This window comes from Ictidomys tridecemlineatus, chromosome 9, assembly GCF_052094955.1.
Source record: "Ictidomys tridecemlineatus isolate mIctTri1 chromosome 9, mIctTri1.hap1, whole genome shotgun sequence".
Taxonomy (NCBI): domain Eukaryota; kingdom Metazoa; phylum Chordata; class Mammalia; order Rodentia; family Sciuridae; genus Ictidomys; species Ictidomys tridecemlineatus.
The window spans coordinates 122468868-122486549 of record NC_135485.1 but is presented as its reverse complement, the minus strand read 5'-3'; the positions used below and the strand labels follow the sequence as shown (position 1 = coordinate 122486549).

The window sequence follows — 17682 nt, the reverse complement described above, 5'->3', positions numbered from 1 at the left end:
AAAAAAATCTTACAGAGAATACTTGAAGAACCTCTTAATATTTTGGGCAGTAGATTCTAGTCTGTAGGGTAAATACACACATACACACATACATACACACACACACACACACACGTTTATTTTAGTTATTGAGCCTGTTTTTGGCAATTCTGTGCAGTGCAGTTGGGATAGCAGCTAGATTTAGATGTGAGCATTAGAACAAACATATGCTGGTAGTTACTGATTCTCTCCTTAACAGATGTTTCTATCAAGGCCTTTATTCTAGTGAGTACTATGATTAAAATTTGGGGTATATGTGTATAAAGTCATTATGATTTTTAAAAAAGGTCGGGTTGGGAGAGAAGGAGGTGCTTGTTCTCTGTGAGAAGTTGAATAAATGACTTAGTTTATTTACTCAGTTTTAAAAATTTTAGTGGGAGAAAATAATTTTCAAGATCTTTAAAAACCTGAAATTGTCCCTATAATTTGTAGTCATACAGTTTTTTAAAAAATCACAATTGGGTCAAAAGAATATTACCAACTGTAATTGATATTCTGTTATTGGTTATTCTCTGAAAGAAGTTTTTATTTCCTGCAATTATAGAGTTAAGGAATATTTTGATTTTGTAACTTAAAGTTGGTATAAAACTTAATTCTCCACATATAGAGATTTAAAATTTTTTTGTTATGTCAGGAAGATTATTTTCTTTTGACAAAAGTTCACTTAGAAGCCCTTTAGATAACAACAGAAAAAATAGAGCCACTGTGGTGAGTTAACAACCAAATTTAACTTTGTATAATATTTTATCACCTTGTAAGTGGTAGTCTATTATAACACTATTTAAGAGACACAGATAGTGTCTGCTCTCCTGGTAACTGTAACAAGTAATTCTTTTTTTTTTTTTTTTTTTCTTTTGGTACTGGGGATTGAACCCAGAGGCACTTAACACTGAGCCACACCTCCAGCCCTTTTTTCAATATTTTTAAATTTAGAGACAGAGTCTTGCCAAGTCACTTGAGTTGCTGAGGCTGGTTTTGAACTCCCAAGCCAGTAGGATTACAGGAGTGTGCCATTGCGTGTGGCAAGTAACTCATTCTTTTTTTTTTTTTTTTAAAGAGAGAGAGAGAGAGAGAGAGAGAGAATTTTTTAATATTTTTTTCTCAGCGGACACAACATCTTTGTTTGTATGTGGTGCTGAGGATCGAACCTGGGCCACACGCATGCCAGGCGAGCACGCTACCGCTTGAGCCACATCCCCAGCCCCAAGAAATTTAGGTTGGGATGAAAATAGCCCCATGCATTTTTAATTGTATTACTGTCATGTTTATTATTATTGCATTTATAAAAATGAATTAATAAACTTGTGACTAGTAAATGCTATAAACATGAATATTGTCTTATGAATATTTACCTTTTATGATTTGGTATTATGTCTTTTTTTTTTTTTTTTGTAAAGGAGTCTACCATGGCTCAAGAGTCTCCCAAAAATTCAGCAGCAGAAATTCCAGTGACCAGTAATGGAGAAGTTGATGATTCTCATGAACATGGCTTTAATAGGGTAAGAATACTTTTCTTTCTGTTAATGCAAAGAATCATGATAAGTCTTTAAATGTTTCGATGAAAAGTAACAGAACTTTAGCCAGTATGGTGGCACATACCTGTAATCCCAGCAACTTGGAGGCAGAGGCCAGGGGATCATAACCTCTAGGCCAGCCTCAGCAATTAGCAAGGCCATTTCTTAAAACAAAAAATAAAAGGGCTGGTAGTGCAACTCCTAGGTAGAATGCCCCAGGGTTCAGTCCCCTATATCCAGCTCCCCCACCAAACCAAAACAAAACAAAACCCCCAAAAACTAATAGAGGCATTTTTCTTAAATTGGTTTCCATCAATAATTTATTTTATTTTAGGGGTGTCTAGGTTGGCCATGATGTGATTTGTCATGGTTAAGCTCTAGGGCCATAAGCTTTGATGTTTATTTCAGTAATTGACCAGAATGAAAGCGTGTGTTTGATTAACATATAACTTTATAAAACTACTTAATTTTATTTGTCATAAGAAAAATATTAAATATATATTATCCTTTTAAAATTTGACATTGTTTAATTTCTTTTCTATATGTCATTAATACATTAATTCCTAAGTAGCTGCTCCTGATTTTGCTGTTCACTTTCTAAAGTAGTTTCCTTGACTCGGACAAATTAAAACTTTGGATATTTTTTGTTTGTTTGTTCATCCGACTGTTTTAGAGGTGGCATATTAGGTATTGAATCCAGGGCTATATGCATGCTAAGCACACACTCTACCCCTAAGTTGTGTACCCCCTTCCCTAGCCCAGTGCTTTTTATTTTGATCTCCCTCTAAGTTGAAATTTAAATTTAATATATCTTAATGGGAATACCATGGCTTTGGAGATAATTTGGGTTCAAACTTCAGCTTTATCATTTCAAGCAGTATCATCTTGAGCTAGTATTTATTTAATCTGTTCTACTTTTTTTCTACAATTAAAATCTTAATTTACTTTCATGAGGATATTAATATCATATGAGATAATAATAATACACTCTTAGAAATGATAGTGATAGTTATTATTTCTGTAAGTATTTACACTAAACATTCTTTTTAATGACATTTGATACATGTGTACGACTTTAAAAATAATAATATTTAGATACTTAAAGTAGTAGTTGAAAGGTTCTTAATTTATAGTTTAGATAGGACTCTTTGCTTTATATATTTAAGAATAAAATCCTTTAGTTTAACAGGAAGTGATACTTTAGTTCAGGATTTCTCAATGTCAGCACCATTGACAGCTTGAGTCATACAATTCTCTGTTTGAGAGGTTGTTCTGTACATCTCTATCTTCTTCCTACTGGATTGTAGTAGCACTCTTCTGTTGGTAAGCAAAAATGTTTTCAGGTATTGTTAAATATCCCCAAGGATGGAAGAAATTTATCTCTGTTTTAGATTAGTTTAATTGAGATTAGAAAGTTCCATTGAATTTCTTTTGTTTTTCCTCTTCAAGCTTGAGGCTTTTGCTTTAGTCTGTTTTCTATTGCTATAACAAAATACCCAGGACTTGGATAATTTAGAAAGAAAAGAGGCTTATTCACAGTCCTGAGGGCAAGGAAATTCAAGATAAGGTGCTGCATTTGTCAAGGAACTTACGTTATGTCATAATATGATGGATGATGGCTAAGGCAGGAGTACGTGCATGAGTGGCAAGTGAACACATATGGAAGAGGGATGGGAAAAAGGGAGCCACATGCTTCACAGTAACCTCCTCTTGACTGAACTAATCCAGTTTCTTGAGAAAGACTTTAGTCCCTATCATAGGCACTACTTTCTAGCACGACTACCTTGGCAACCACATTTCCATGAGTTTTGGCAAGGACAGACCACATCCAAACCGTAGTGGTTTATTTTACTTGCAAACATCTGTGGATCCCCCCACCGAAAAAAAAAAAAAAACCCAACAACAGTGATTCATAGAAGAAAGAGACTTAAATTCTGAGTGTACAAACACTTGAGGTGTTAGTCTAAGGAAACTCAAGTTATCATCATTACCTTTACCTATTATAAAATTCTGGTCAAATACTCATTATACCAAGCTTTTTATTAGTGGTTTCTTCATTTAATTTTTGGTAACTGCTCTTTTACAAATGTATTTGGCAAATGTTTCTAGTATTGCTATATACCAGGCAAGGCACTAGAGAGATATAACAATGGACAGAAATTCCTGCCATCAGGGAGCTGATATCCCAAAAGACAATCTGGTGAAAGCTAAGGACCTTTATCCAAGAAAAATGCAATGTATACAAAATGCTGCAAGGGTTGGGGTTATAGCTCAGTATTAAGAGCGTGTGTATGCATCAGGTCCTGGGTTCAATCCCCATCACCCCCACCTCCTCCCCACCCCGCAAATTGTAGTAGTCAGTGTTGGGAAAGGCACCTGCCACCTTCAGCCTATTTTTTTCTTGTTGCTCTTTGTTGTTGGAGTATGGCTTATACACAGTTAAAGCACAGATGTGAAGTATACACCATCCAGATCAAGATGAAGAACATTTCCAGGACCTCTGAAGACTCCCTGATGCCCTCTACTGGGCAGTAAATCTAATTCTTCCCAGGGTAACCACCGCTGATCTTAACTATCATCAATAGATTGCTTTTGACTGTTCTTCAACTGTGTATCACTACAATCATGCAGTCTATACTTTTTTTGGCAGGGTTGGGGGGAACCAGGGATTGAACTCAGGGGCACTCAACCACTGAGCCACATCCCAGGCCCTGTTTTGTATTTTTTTTAGAGACAGGGTCTCACTGAGTTGATTAGTGCCTTGCTGTTGCTAAAGCTGGCTTTGAATTGGCTGGCAGTCGTCCTCTCTCAGCCTCCTGAGCCACTGGGATTTCAGGTGTGTGCCACTGCGCCCAACTAGTCTGTACTTTTTTGACAGGCTTTCACTGAATGTTGTATCTGAGATTCATTCATATTGCTACTTATGGCAGTATTTTATTCCTTTAATTGTTTTTTAGTTTTCCATTTGTGTTTCTATTTTTTGGTTGATAGGCTGTTTCCAGTCCTTGACCATTATAAATAAAGCTTCTGTTACTACCTTCACAGGCCTTGGGTGTACACAATTACCTGTTTCTTTTGGGTGCGTACCCAAGAGTGAAACTGGCCAGGTCATGAGTTTAGCAAGTGGTTGAACTATTTAGCAAGTGGTTGAACCAGTTGACAATTTTACCAGCATTCAATGGCAGTTCTGGTTGTTTACATTTCAATTTTAGTCATTCTGATGGAGGCATATGGTTTCCTGTTGTGGTTTTACTAAGCATTTTCCTGATGACTGATGATGTTGGGCATGTTTTCATATTTTTAATGGCCATTTGGATACTGTCTTCTGTGAAGTAGCTTTCCAAGTTTTTTGCTCATTTTTCTACTGGGTGTGTGCTTTTTAAAAATTCTTTTGTATTTTTTGTATATTCTGGGTTTAAGTCATTTGAATGGATATATTACAATATTATCTTCCAGCCTGTGACTTTCTTTTGTACTTACTCTATTATTAATACTATCTGGTGAACAGAAATTATTCGTTTTGTGTGTATGTGTGCTACTGGGGGTTAAACCTAGGGGTGCTTTACCATCACACTATATCTTCAACCCATTTTGTGTTTTATTTTGAGACAAGGTCTAAGTTACTGAAGCTGATTTCTACTGAATTGCTGGGATTACAGTTGTGCATCACCATACCTGGCCAGAAATTGTTAATTTTAATGAATTCCAGTTTATCAGTCTTCCCTTCTCCAGTTAGTGATTTTTGTGTCCTGTTTTTTTAAAAAAAGCTTTGCCTGTTCAGCATATTGATTCTGTTTCTTCTCAAAGTTTTATTGTTTTGCTTCTCTTACTTAGGTCTGTGATTCATCCTAAGTTAATTTTTGTGTATGGTATGAGGCGTAGAGGTTGTAGGTTTTTTTCTCCCTTGCATAAATATCTATCTAGTTAATATAAAATGGGTTAAAGACCCAAACATAAGATCTAAAACTATAAAAACTTCTAGAAGAAAAACTCCATGACATTGGTCTCATAAATGATTTTTTTGAATATGACATCAGATGCACAAATAATTGGGACTACATCAAACTAAAAGCAAAGGAAACAGTCAACAAAATGAAAAGTCCAAAGAATGAAAAAAATATTTACAAATCATATAATGAAAGGTATTATTATCCCAAATATATAAAGGATTTATACAAGTCAGTAGCAGATAAACAACCCAATTAAAAAATGAGGAAAAACTGGCAACAGCGGCACATATATCTCATTTACTCAGGAGGCTGAGGCAGGACAATTACAAGTTAGAGGCCAGCCTGAGCAACTTGGCAAGATCCTGTCAAAATAAAAAGGGCTGGGAATATAGCAGTGGCAGAGCACTTGATTAGCATGCACCAGGCCCTGGATTCGATCCCCTAGTAGTTGCAGGTGGGGGAAGCAAAGGAAACTGAGTAGACTTTTTTCTAAAGAAGAAATACAAATAGTCAACAGTTGTGAATAGGTGCTCAATATAATTTATCCTCAGGAAAAATGCAAATCAAAACCAGAGTGAAATATTACTTCACATCTGTTAGGAATAGCTATTATCAAAAAGTCAATAGCTTAGGTGGGGATGTGGAAAAAAGGGAACCCTTATACACTATTAGTGGGAATGTAAATAACCTTTATAGAAAATAGTTTGGAGATTCCTCAAACAATTAAAACTAGAACTACCACAAGATAGTAAAGATAGAGAAAAAGCAATCCCACTTATGGGTATATATTAAAGGAAATAAAGTCATTATATCAAAAGAGACATCGCACTTTCAAGTTTATTGCAGTACTCTTCACAATGGCCAAGATATATGTCCACTGACAAATGAATGGATAAAAAGAGTGATTATCCATCACACTGATGAGACTATTATTCAGCCTTAAAAAAAAGGAAGAAAATTCTACCATTTCTGACAATTTAGATGGGGCTGGAGGACATTATGTTATGTGAAATAAGCCAGGCACAGGAGGACAAATATTGTGTGTTCTCATTTAGATATGGAATCTAGAAGTCTAGCTCATCGAAACAAAGTAGAACAGTAGGTAGAGGTGAGGGTTAGGGAGATGTTGATCAAGACTGCAATTAGTTATAGGATAAAATAGTTCTGGAGACCTAAAGTACAGCAGGGTAGATATAGTCAATAATAATGTATTATGTACTGGAAATTTGCTAGGAGAGTACATCTTAGATATCCTCGCCACACACAAAAATGATAACTATGTGAGGTGATGAATATCTTAATTAGCTTGATTGTGGTAATTATTCAACAGTATATACACAAATTAAAACATCACAATGTACACATTACAGTTAATTTGTCAATTATATGTCAGTAAATCTGGGATAAAAAAAAAAGTCTGGGTACAGTGATGCATGCCTATAATCCTAGCACCTCAGGCAGAAGGATTGCAAGTTCAAAGCAAGCCTCAGCAATTTAGCAAAGCCCTAAACAACTCAGTGAGACCCTGCCTCTAAATTAAAAAATGTGTGTGTGTGTGCACACACACACACAAAGATATTTTTTTTAAAATGGAGAGAAAAGTTCATCCTTCCTTCATTGAGGGCTTTTGCTCTATAATAATTAGAAATGTTTGGGCACATTTCTGAACTCTGCTTTATTTCTTGGTCTTTTTATGTATCCTTGAAATAATACCACACAGTATTTTTCTTACTATAATAATTAACACTGGAACAGGTATCAGCCCCAATGTTGATACCTGGTAACTAATTTCTTCAGCATTTTTCTTCTTCAAGTTTACCTTGTACCTTAAGCCTATTCATAAGTCTTTTTTTTTTTTTTAAAGAATCTTTGCCTTTAAGTGTCACTGGAAAAGTTATTTACTTATGTGCAGCCAATATTTGCTGTCTTGAGAATTTACTCACTAGTTCATATCAAATTCTCCTTTTAGAAATTATACCTCAATATTATTTCACTTTCTGTTGGGAAGTAGAGAAGGATAAAAGGATGTTATCTTGGAGGTCTCTTCCTGTTGGATATGAAATTCATCAGTGGGAGAAACCCCCAAAGAAGCAATGATCCACTTCAACCAGTATGTCCCAACTCTTCTCCCTATAGAAATTCAACAGTATAAAAAATTGTTTGTTGTACCTTTTTTTATTAGAAAAATGCATATCATGAGAGTCTCTTAAACATTTAATACTCTTTAATTAAAATCAAATTTACAAGTGTTTTGTATATATTAAGATTCATTGGCCATGTTTACCTAGACATTGACTTCTGAGCAGTAAACAGGAAATTTTCTGAGCAGTAAACAGGAAATTGTGTTTAACCTCAAATCCAATTTTTAGAATTTTAATAGAAATAAAAAATCATTGAGGAAAATAAGTATTAAATATATTGCTTAGCAGTAGACTATAGACTGGTAAAGTGATCTTATATGTAAAAGTGGATCATACATTATGTATCTATCTTATATACATTATAAATGTACTGGCATATCTTATATACATTATAAATGTACTGGCATATGTATTTCGATTTAAAATCTGAAGATGATTTATTTGATGCATACTGTATAACGCACTTTGAAAGTAGAGTCACAAAATCAAATTGGTACTTATTAAGTTGCCATAACTTGGTTGGCCAGCTGGTGTCACTGTGGCATAGGCAATGAAATTATTAAAAAAAAAATTGTTTTTGTTTTTCATTGCAGATGTTTGATTTTCATTTGACTTCCTTTCTTAGTCAAGACACTGGTTAGACTTATACTCAACACTCATATTTATAGAAATTATAATGGAAGTGCTCATGCTAGAAATGGCCTTGTCAGCAGTTTAGTCAGACCATTGCCTCATCTATGAATATTTCTAGATTTGTTTCTCTTATTAAGATAGGGGCAATAGCTAGATGAGGAGAGGACATGAGGTGGTGTTTTGTTTTTTAATATTTTTTTTAGTTGTAAATGGACACAATCGATACCTTCATTATTTATTTATTTATTTATTTTGATATAGTGCTGAGGATCAAACTCAGTGCCTCACTTGTGCCAGATGAGCACTCAGCCACTGAGCCACAACCCCAGCCCAGCGTTTCAGGGTTTCTTGAGGGTTTTATTGTTGTTCTTATTGATGGATTTTGTTTTGTTTTTTGTAGCAAAGATATTTCTATTTCTAAATAAAAAATAATTCTTGTATTTTAAAGATTAGTAAAGTTTCATCAAAAACTTCAAATTCTCTTTGACTTATAAACTCCATTCTATTTATAATGGATGCTGTTATAGTGTTTGTTAAAATATTAAATTAGAAATTTACCATTTGCACCATGAGTTAAAAAGAAGAAGCAAGTATTAGCTCTGCATGGTTGAGACTTCTTATAATTAAGGTATAGTTGTCAGATTTAGAGAAATTACCTCATTAGACATAGCTGAAATGGAACTTTTCCTGTGGGAAGCCCAAAACAAAAATTCATAATTTTAGTGTTTTTCCATTTGTGAACGTTTTTTCTCTAGGGAAAAAAAACCAAAAAACAAAAAACATGGTACTCTCTCCCCACCCCCCAACAGAACTACCAAAATTTGCATTTAAATTGAGGGAGCTTAGGACTTACTGAATCTACCATTGGGTTCTTAGATTTTCTGGGGCTTAAGAACCCTTGGTCTGTAAGTTTTGAGTTAAATCACGGGATACTGGTTCTGTAGGAGTACCCTGGCTCTCACTGCTTTATTTTACAAGAGAGGAAAAGGGCCCTGGAGGTTATGATTGAATTACCCACCATTACATAGCTACACCAAAAGGTTATGTGATTTGACTATAATTGTGATGAGAGCAATGCCTCTATCATCATTGCCTAATTTCCAGAGCCTGGCCAACAGTGCTTGGCATATAGTACCAGTTTTCAGTAAATGTTTATTCATGCTAGGGCTCGGATTAAAAATAAGGTTTCTAGGATTCTGTGGGAAAAGGGAGAAGAGAGATTGTAATCTTAGATGTGGTATAAGTTGTGTTGATTTCTCTGCGTTAGTTGTTGCTTTGATGTGTATGCACTCTTAATGTTATTGTTTTAATCTTTTAAGGCTTCTGTGTACCTAAGCAATTTCTCCATTCCCAGCCTGGAGATTGGGGAAAGAAAAAAGGATACAGATAAGAAACAGTTTGGATATACTTTCATCTCCAATCCTCACCAACCCAATGTTATAATTTATTTATCTGCTTTTTATTCATTTATTATTCATTCATTCATTTATCATTTATTTTCTACTTTTCCTAAGAAGTTGGAATCACTATTAAAGCATAGACTGTGTGCACACAACATAGTTTATGGTTCGCTGCAGTTGCTTAAAAAAAATGATGATTTCAAGTGTATGGACTTAAAATTTGACATATGTTCTATTTCTGTCATCCTACACTAGAGTTTGAGTAGTATGCAATGATGTTTTTGTCTTCATATCATACAGAAATATAGTACTATGTGTCCATACTATACCTAAAACATTCAGTAGCTCAGTCAGTGGCAACATTGATTTGACATTAGCTTTTTCAGAAAACCAGTTCTGATCAAATATATATCTAGGACACTTTAAGAGGTATGGAGAATGTCTTTCAAAGGTTCATTAACCCTATTCAAATCTATATTCACTTTTGAAAATTGATACATAAAAATTGTACATATTCATAGGATATCATAATGTTTCAATATGTGTATATATTATTGTCTAATGTTCACAATAAGGCACACATATCCATCTCCAACAATTATCCTTCATTTGTGGTAAAAACATTCAAATTCCTTTTTTCTAGCTTTCAAAATGTACAATACATTATCATTATAGTCACCTTACTGTGGTGGTAGCACGACAGACCTTATTCCTCCTATCTTACTACCCAGTTGACCAATCTTTAGGTTAATTTTAATATTTACTTTTAAGCTAAAACACAGTGAAAAATTTAAATCTGTGTTTATTATATGCACATACATTAAATTAATTCTGGATTGAGATTCCTGTTGAAAACTGTGAAGAAATATATAATTTGTAATGGAAGACTAAAGCCCTATCTTTATAATCTGTAAATTTGTGCCCTTACTTATATAAGCAAAAGCTATCATGAATGTTTTTGACCTCTAGGGGAAATTATTTTGAATGTAGATACATACTGATATTTTTATCTCTTTGAATGAATTCAGCATTCATTTGGTGCAAAATTGGTATGTGATTTTATGTTATTTCATGCTTATTGAAATTTTGTACTATTTAGAATGTAGCTAAGTGGGCAGGAGTGGGTGATGCCAAGAGAGTTGGCATAGAACCTCCAAAAGGTAGTGCTAATATGTTTTTGAATTCATTAAATGAATGAATGAATGAGATGGAGAGATATTGAAATCATACATCTGTGTTATCAGCATATGTGCATAGTGAGGATATAGAGAAATCAAATTTATTATCTTGATCAGGTAGAATAGTGTATATAAGAAGTGTGGTCATAAAGTGATGTTATTAGACTTATTCACTTAAAATGACATTCAAGAAGTGTTGCTTCTGAGTCAAATAACAAAGTCCAAAGAGTGGCCATTGATGTTTGGGATACTTAAGTGGAATGATGTTTGAAAGATGAATGGCATTGGAGATGAGGAGTTAATCACATCTGAGACTAGGTATAGTCTGGGTTATATTATATTTAGACCAGTACACTTTTTTTTTTTTTTTTTTCAAATCTACCCTTATCCTTTTTTGGCTCTGAGCAACTACAATTCACATTGCCAATTTTAGGCATACCTGCAAATATTCTGAGAAAAAAAATTATATACCTATACTTAATTTTATTACTATACTCCATCATTCTGCTTCAGCATAGATAGGTAGGCTTATGCAATAGATTTAATTTTATTTTAAGTATTATACAGTGTGTTAAAAATATAGCAAAATATTATATACTTTGCCTTTAGTGAACTTTATTTTTGATAATCTTTGAAAAATTTTTAGCTCAGAGCTTGGAAGAAAGTGCTAACAGAATACATAATGCTTCCCAGAAAGTATGCCCAGTAGCCTGCAAAAGCTTGGAAACATCCAGAATACTAAAAAGAGTGAGTTATGCCAAAGCCCTCAACAAATACTTAGGATTGACTGAAAGGAAGGTAGATGGCAATGTTGAGGTTGACAAGATGGCAATGAGACCCCAGCCTGGAGGGGTGCGGGGGGGGGGGGGGAGGGGATGACACATAAAAAATGGGAGTTGGGGTGAGGATCCATGCTGTACAAGGACAGAAAAACGGTTTTCTGTAGGAGTTCCTCAAAATAGGCCAAGGTTCACCCACATCAGAGTCACTGACTTGCTTGCTTGAAATTCTGACTCCTGGACTCCAAATTTGAACTTCATGAGAATCACAAGGGGCATTGAAGAGGAATTTGTGTTTCAAACAGGCTCCTCGGATGATTTTTTACTGAAAATAATGTTTGAAAACTGGTAGTTTAGAGGTACCAGTGGAGAGCTGAAAAAAATGCGGACCCAGACTCCTAATAGTAGAGTATTGGTAAGTAGGAAGTTGGAGCACAGTCAGTTTGACTCAGGTAATTGGAGAGAAGCAGAGGGGCACTGGGTGGGGGTAATGATGCTGCACTGTATCAGCAAGTGGAATGGGATCTGGAGGCCTGTTTGAATAATTGCTTTGCTCTGACAGATGTTCTTTATAGATAGCTGTTAAGATAGAAGTGGATTTTAGTTTACCAAAATTCGTTGAGCATTTAACAGAAAATTTTGAGTTTGTTTCTTTAAAAAATTATATAGCAGCTTTGGAAGGTTTTGTCCAGTTTGAAGAATTAAGTGAGATGTTTAAATTGAGAAATTTTCTTAGTAAATGAAGTAATAAGCACTCTGTCAGATGTCAGGAATACAAAAGGGAACCAAACACGTAAGTTTCCTGGTCTGTCTTAGCATATTGTCTTGAGGGGAGACTACAGACAATTTTTTAACAAATATATTTTGGTTTTAGTTGTAGATGGACACAATACCTTTACTTATTTGTTTATTTTTATGTGGTGCTGGGGATTGAACCCAGTGCCTCACACATGCTAGGCAAGCACTGTACCACTGAGCCACAACCCCAGCCCCAGACAAGTTAATTTTGAGTACTGTGTGGGAAATGATATGCAAGGCCAAGTAGAGCGTGGTCTGAGAATGGTTAGGAGTTTGGAAAGTTTCCTGGGGAATTTCTGTCTGACCCGAGAGTTGAAGGATAAACTGGCCAGATGAAGAATCAAGAATGTTCCCACTAGAGGCAGCTGATGGAGGTGCAGGACCACAGAATTGAAATCTCATGTTGCTGGAGTGAAGAAACAGGGGGCAGGTATATGAGAAATGAGACTAGAGAGAGAAGTAGAGAGTAGATTTCACAAAACCTCAAAACCATATTGAGGAACTTAGACTTTACCTAAAATGCAATGGTATAAAAATGGGGTGTCTCACTCAGATACCCATTTTAGAAAGTTATCTCTGGCTACACTTTGAAGATTCCGTTCTAAAGCTAACAGGACTAGAGAAGGGAAACCAGAATTGTCAACAAGACCTAGCGAAGCACACCAAGCTATGTTGGAAGATACGGGTAGGAATAAAACTGGGAGAAAGTAGAGTTAGGCAGCTAAGGGAGAAGAGAGTTGGTATAGTTTGTAGACCACTTGGAGGATCCTGGGTTGTCACAATATATGCTTTCAGAATCACTCCCTTATTTGAGATTTCTCCCCCTAGCCCTAAGTAAAAGGGGAAGAATAACTAATTTCCAGTATCCTGAGTGTTACTAAAGATGTGTATTTTAAAGCAAATTTGCTGAATGTTTTGTATTCTTTATGTGTTGGTTTTAGAATAATGTTACTTTAAAAGTAAATTATCATACTAATTTATAAATTCCAAACTTATATTTTAACCTCATTCTTATTCTGAACAATATGCAAAATGGAAACAAGTTCCTTTTGTTTGAAATGAGAGACCCCTTCACAGCTTTATGAAAGTTATTACTGTGAATATTCTTTTGTATTCTTTGAAGAGGACTAAAAGTATACATGAAACTTATTTGGAGCTTCTTCCAAAAGTGTTATATTTTGTTTTAACCCTGTCATTTGAAAATGTGTTTTTAAAAAATACTGAATACTCCAGCATTATCTTACTAGCTATAATAGAAGGTTGACTTCAGGTTTATTCCATTTTATTAGACAGTTGTTAAGCTTGGCCTTGCAAAGTCTTAAAGTTTGAGTTGAATGCCAGCAATTTAAAATGCAAATTAGAAATTTTATATTGTAGATTATAAGTGGGCTAATTGTCTTTTAAATATACTCCAGAAACTGTGGAAATAAATGCAATAGCATATTTTTTAAAGATAATGAGCTAAACACAGCTTTATGACTGAGACACTTTAACATTTTTTTAAGTGTTTTGTAAAGAAGGCACATTTAAATTTTTTGTGAACTGTGAAGCCATATTACATGATTTAGGGAATAAGTAATACAAGAAAGGAAAAAAAAGTCTACACACTTTAGAATCCTGGGTATAATGTCACAAATCATTCATCCATTTCTCATACGTGGTCCCTATCATTTGGTGTTGCACTTAGCTGCCTATCAAAATGATAATCCTCTTCAGAATTTGCACCACCCTTTTTTTTCACATTCTAATTTGTTACATATGACAGCAGAATGCAGTATAATTCATATAATGCACCACCTTTTGATCCGGCTCCTTCTGTTAGGCAGATTAGGTATAGGAAATCCTTGGTGCTATTCACATTTTACAGCTGCTTTATGTTAAGGACAGAACTTTTCTGGAAGAACTTTTGTGTGTTGAGTGAAGGAACTCTGGTGACTGTGGGAGGGTTTTGAGTGAGGTATAATACCCTCAACACTCCAGTTGTCTTTTCTAGGGGCCATGCGTGACAAGGTGGAAGGTGTCCCCATAACTTCCTTAGAACTTATGTAACCGGAGATATCTATCTTATCTATTATTTAACCCATTATTAGCTACCCTCCTCCCCAATACTTCTCTTTCCAACAATTTACACAATGTTCCGTGACAGGAAAACGATTCAGATGACTAATTATATGCATATATATATATATATATACCTATATATGTTTTTTTGTACCAGCGATTGAACCCAGGGGTGCTTAACCACTGAGCCACATCCACAGCCCTTTTTGTATTTTATTTAGAGACAGGGTCTCACTAAGTTGCTAAGGCTGGCTCCTTCCTGAGCCTTCTGAGCCACTGGGATTACAGACGTGCAAGCTGACTAATGTGCTTTCAAATAAGCTCCAAGAAAAAGCAAGCCCAACTATCAAAGATACCATGTGAACATAGTTTGAGTGTGTTTAGATAATGTTTATTATTTTAATTCCTTCTATTTTGAGAGGTATCTCTGATATTTTTTTCTTAAGGAGAACTATTGTGTTTACTGGACAATAAGTTTCTGAGAAGCTGTTAGGAGTTAGCAAGGTAACAACCATGGAAACAGCCAGTCCAAAAATAGTTGACCTCAGTGAGCAAACTTAGAAAGTTTAAAAAATACTTCAGTAGTTTGACAGGATTTTATTTTGTAATAAATGTTTGTCTTTTGGTGAGAGGAGATTGTCTAGTTAAAATGTAAATATGAACAAAAAGAATACTAATATTTAAAGCTAAAAACCATTGACTTAGGTATTAAAATACAAAGTGGCAAAATTCAAGGTCTTATTCAGCCAAGTGAGCAGACTCAGAGACTTGATTTAAAAATAGGAAGTAAATAAAACTGAGTGTAAAGAATGTCTTCTTTGTTATTCTAAGTGCTCTTCAAAACAATAGCTGAAAAGGATGTGCTATGACAAGAGGTTTTAAGTGACATTAGGAAACAAGTGAATGGAATAAAGTCTGCTCATTTGTTTTCTAATAGGAAGTTACAAGTTGAGAACTTAGTTCTGTTAAACAAGTTCTGAAATATTTGAGATGTATTTTTTAAACAAATATTTCAGAAAACATACTGTTAAAATGAATTATAAATTGCTAATAAATTGCTTATAGCTCTTTACATTTCCTATACTTTATAGTTAATGTTGTTTCTTGAAGCTTGGCCTTAACCATATTGCTAGTAATAAAATGACACACTTCTCCGTCCCAGTGAAATGGGAGCAATAACAGTCTACAAAATATTGCTGTTGTGATTAAATGAGGTTGTATACATATAGTTTTTGCTTTGTATAGTTTCAGTATACATCAGTTTCATTTAGCACAGTTTAGATAAATAGCACAGTCCTCCAACAGCACAGCTCTCTTTCTCACTCTGTTTAGTCCTCTGATCACATGCTAACTCCTTCACATGTAGAGTAACCTTGGCCTGTCACTCCCTAGCCCTTTTATATTGCCTTGAAATAAAAAACCAAAAGAACATATTACTTGTTTACCTATTACTTATTACTTATCTGCAGCACTTATTACTGCCTTACATATGTTTTACTGTCAGTCTCTTTCCTCTGCCCTCCTGTCATATAGGATGTGAGTCGGTGTGGGCAGAGACTTGATCTGTTTTCTTCACTGCTGTATCTGTGGTATTTGCAGCAGTGACTGGCTTAAAGTTAGTTCTAAGTAGATGCTGATTCAATAAATAAATCTTTTATGTTTCAGAGCTCAAACAGTGCTTTTGCCTTTCCTATGTCCTTCTTATGGTGGATTCTGAATTCCTCTGATACTTATTGTCTTTATTTTGACACCAAGTTCAGCTTTTATGTTAATATATATCTCATTTCTCCAGTGAGGTGCCAATGACTGTATCTTTTTCTTTCCCTAGAAAATCTAACATATTAAGAGTAAACAAATACTTATTACATTTAAAAATAAACTAGTTGCTATTGCAGCTTCTTAATCTACATGGTGTTGTCATAAATCCTTTATTTCATTCAACAAATCCAGTTTGTTTATTCATTCAGCACATTTAGTACACACCTGCTATTCAGGTATTGGCATATAACAGCAAACCAAATGGTAACAAAAGTTTCTCTGTAAGTTATTCTTACATGTGTCCCAAATTAATTTTTTCTTTTTCCTTTCCTTTTCTGCAGTGGAAATTAAACCCGGGGCACCACAAGTGCTCTTCCACTGACCTACATTCCTAGTGTTTTGGTTTTTTGTGTGTGCTTTAAGGTTGAGACATGGGCACACTAAGTTGCCAAGGCTGGCCAAAGTTTGTGATCTTCCTCAGCCTACCAAGTAGATGGGATTGATTACAGGTTTTGCCACTATACCCAGCTCCAAATTAGTATTCTTAAAGCAGTTCTTTCACCAAGTCAAGCAAATTGCTGCTCAAAATTTAGAATTTACTAATTCAATCAGGGTCAAAATTTCTACCTTAGTATTTTATCTGGTCTCCTAATTCTTTTACCCCCATTGACCATGGGAGCCTGGTTGCTGGCCTCCATGCTATGCCAGTAACGTGGCAGTGACTGCTCTGAGCTTCCTGCCTTCTCCTGGAATAGTTTTTATGATAGGGTGAGAATGTATTCTTCCTCTCTCTTGCCCCCTCCCTCTCTCCAACACTCCAAATCCTCCACAAATATATCTCATTCTAATTAAAAAGTGTAACTCCTCCCTTTGAGAAATATTCTCAACCCTGCTCTAGGCTCAGTGCTTTACCATTACATTAAAAGAGATATGATGGTTCTAAAATCTGTATAAAAATTAGCTTAGTCGTTAGGTAGATTTAATTTTAATTTGTCATGGTCTTCAAATTCCTGTGAAATTTTAACAAAAATAAATAGAAAAGTGATTTTTTTTCTTTTAGATTTAATGCCTTACTTCAGTTTAATTGCTTTGAAGTGCTAATCATGTAGATTGGCTAGGTTTTAATCTGCATTATTAATATATTTCCTTCCCATAGAGCTAGTAAACTGTAGCTTCAGTTTTAGTTTTTGGTGCTTTTAGGCACTTTTATCTTGACCTGTTTGCCTAACATTTACTAAGCCCTGAGATTTAATTTACAAGGTCCAGACAACATTTTTTCTAGCTAACTTGCTTTGTGCCTTTTTTAAAAGATATCTTTGTTTTTTATGTGGTGCTAAGGATCAAACTCAGTGCCGCATAAGTGCTAGGTAAGCATTCTAACACTGAGCTAATCCTAGCCCCTGGTTTGTGCCTTTTAAATAGCATTGTGCT

The 17682-nt window shown here is 34.8% G+C and overlaps 1 protein-coding gene across 8 annotated transcripts in view; it reads left to right on the top strand.

Annotated features, from left to right (window-relative positions):
- The window catches only part of Arfip1 (ARF interacting protein 1), a 109216-nt gene that overhangs the window by 47942 nt on the left and 43592 nt on the right, over positions 1–17682 (top strand). For all 8 annotated transcript variants that reach the window (XM_021734755.3, XM_005337609.5, XM_005337607.5 and 5 more), the window contains one exon: positions 1437–1538. In XM_021734755.3, the coding sequence (XP_021590430.3) occupies positions 1446–1538 (93 nt within the window). In that variant the 5' untranslated portion in view covers positions 1437–1445. Of the gene's footprint in view, positions 1–1436; positions 1539–17682 lie in introns of those variants that run through there.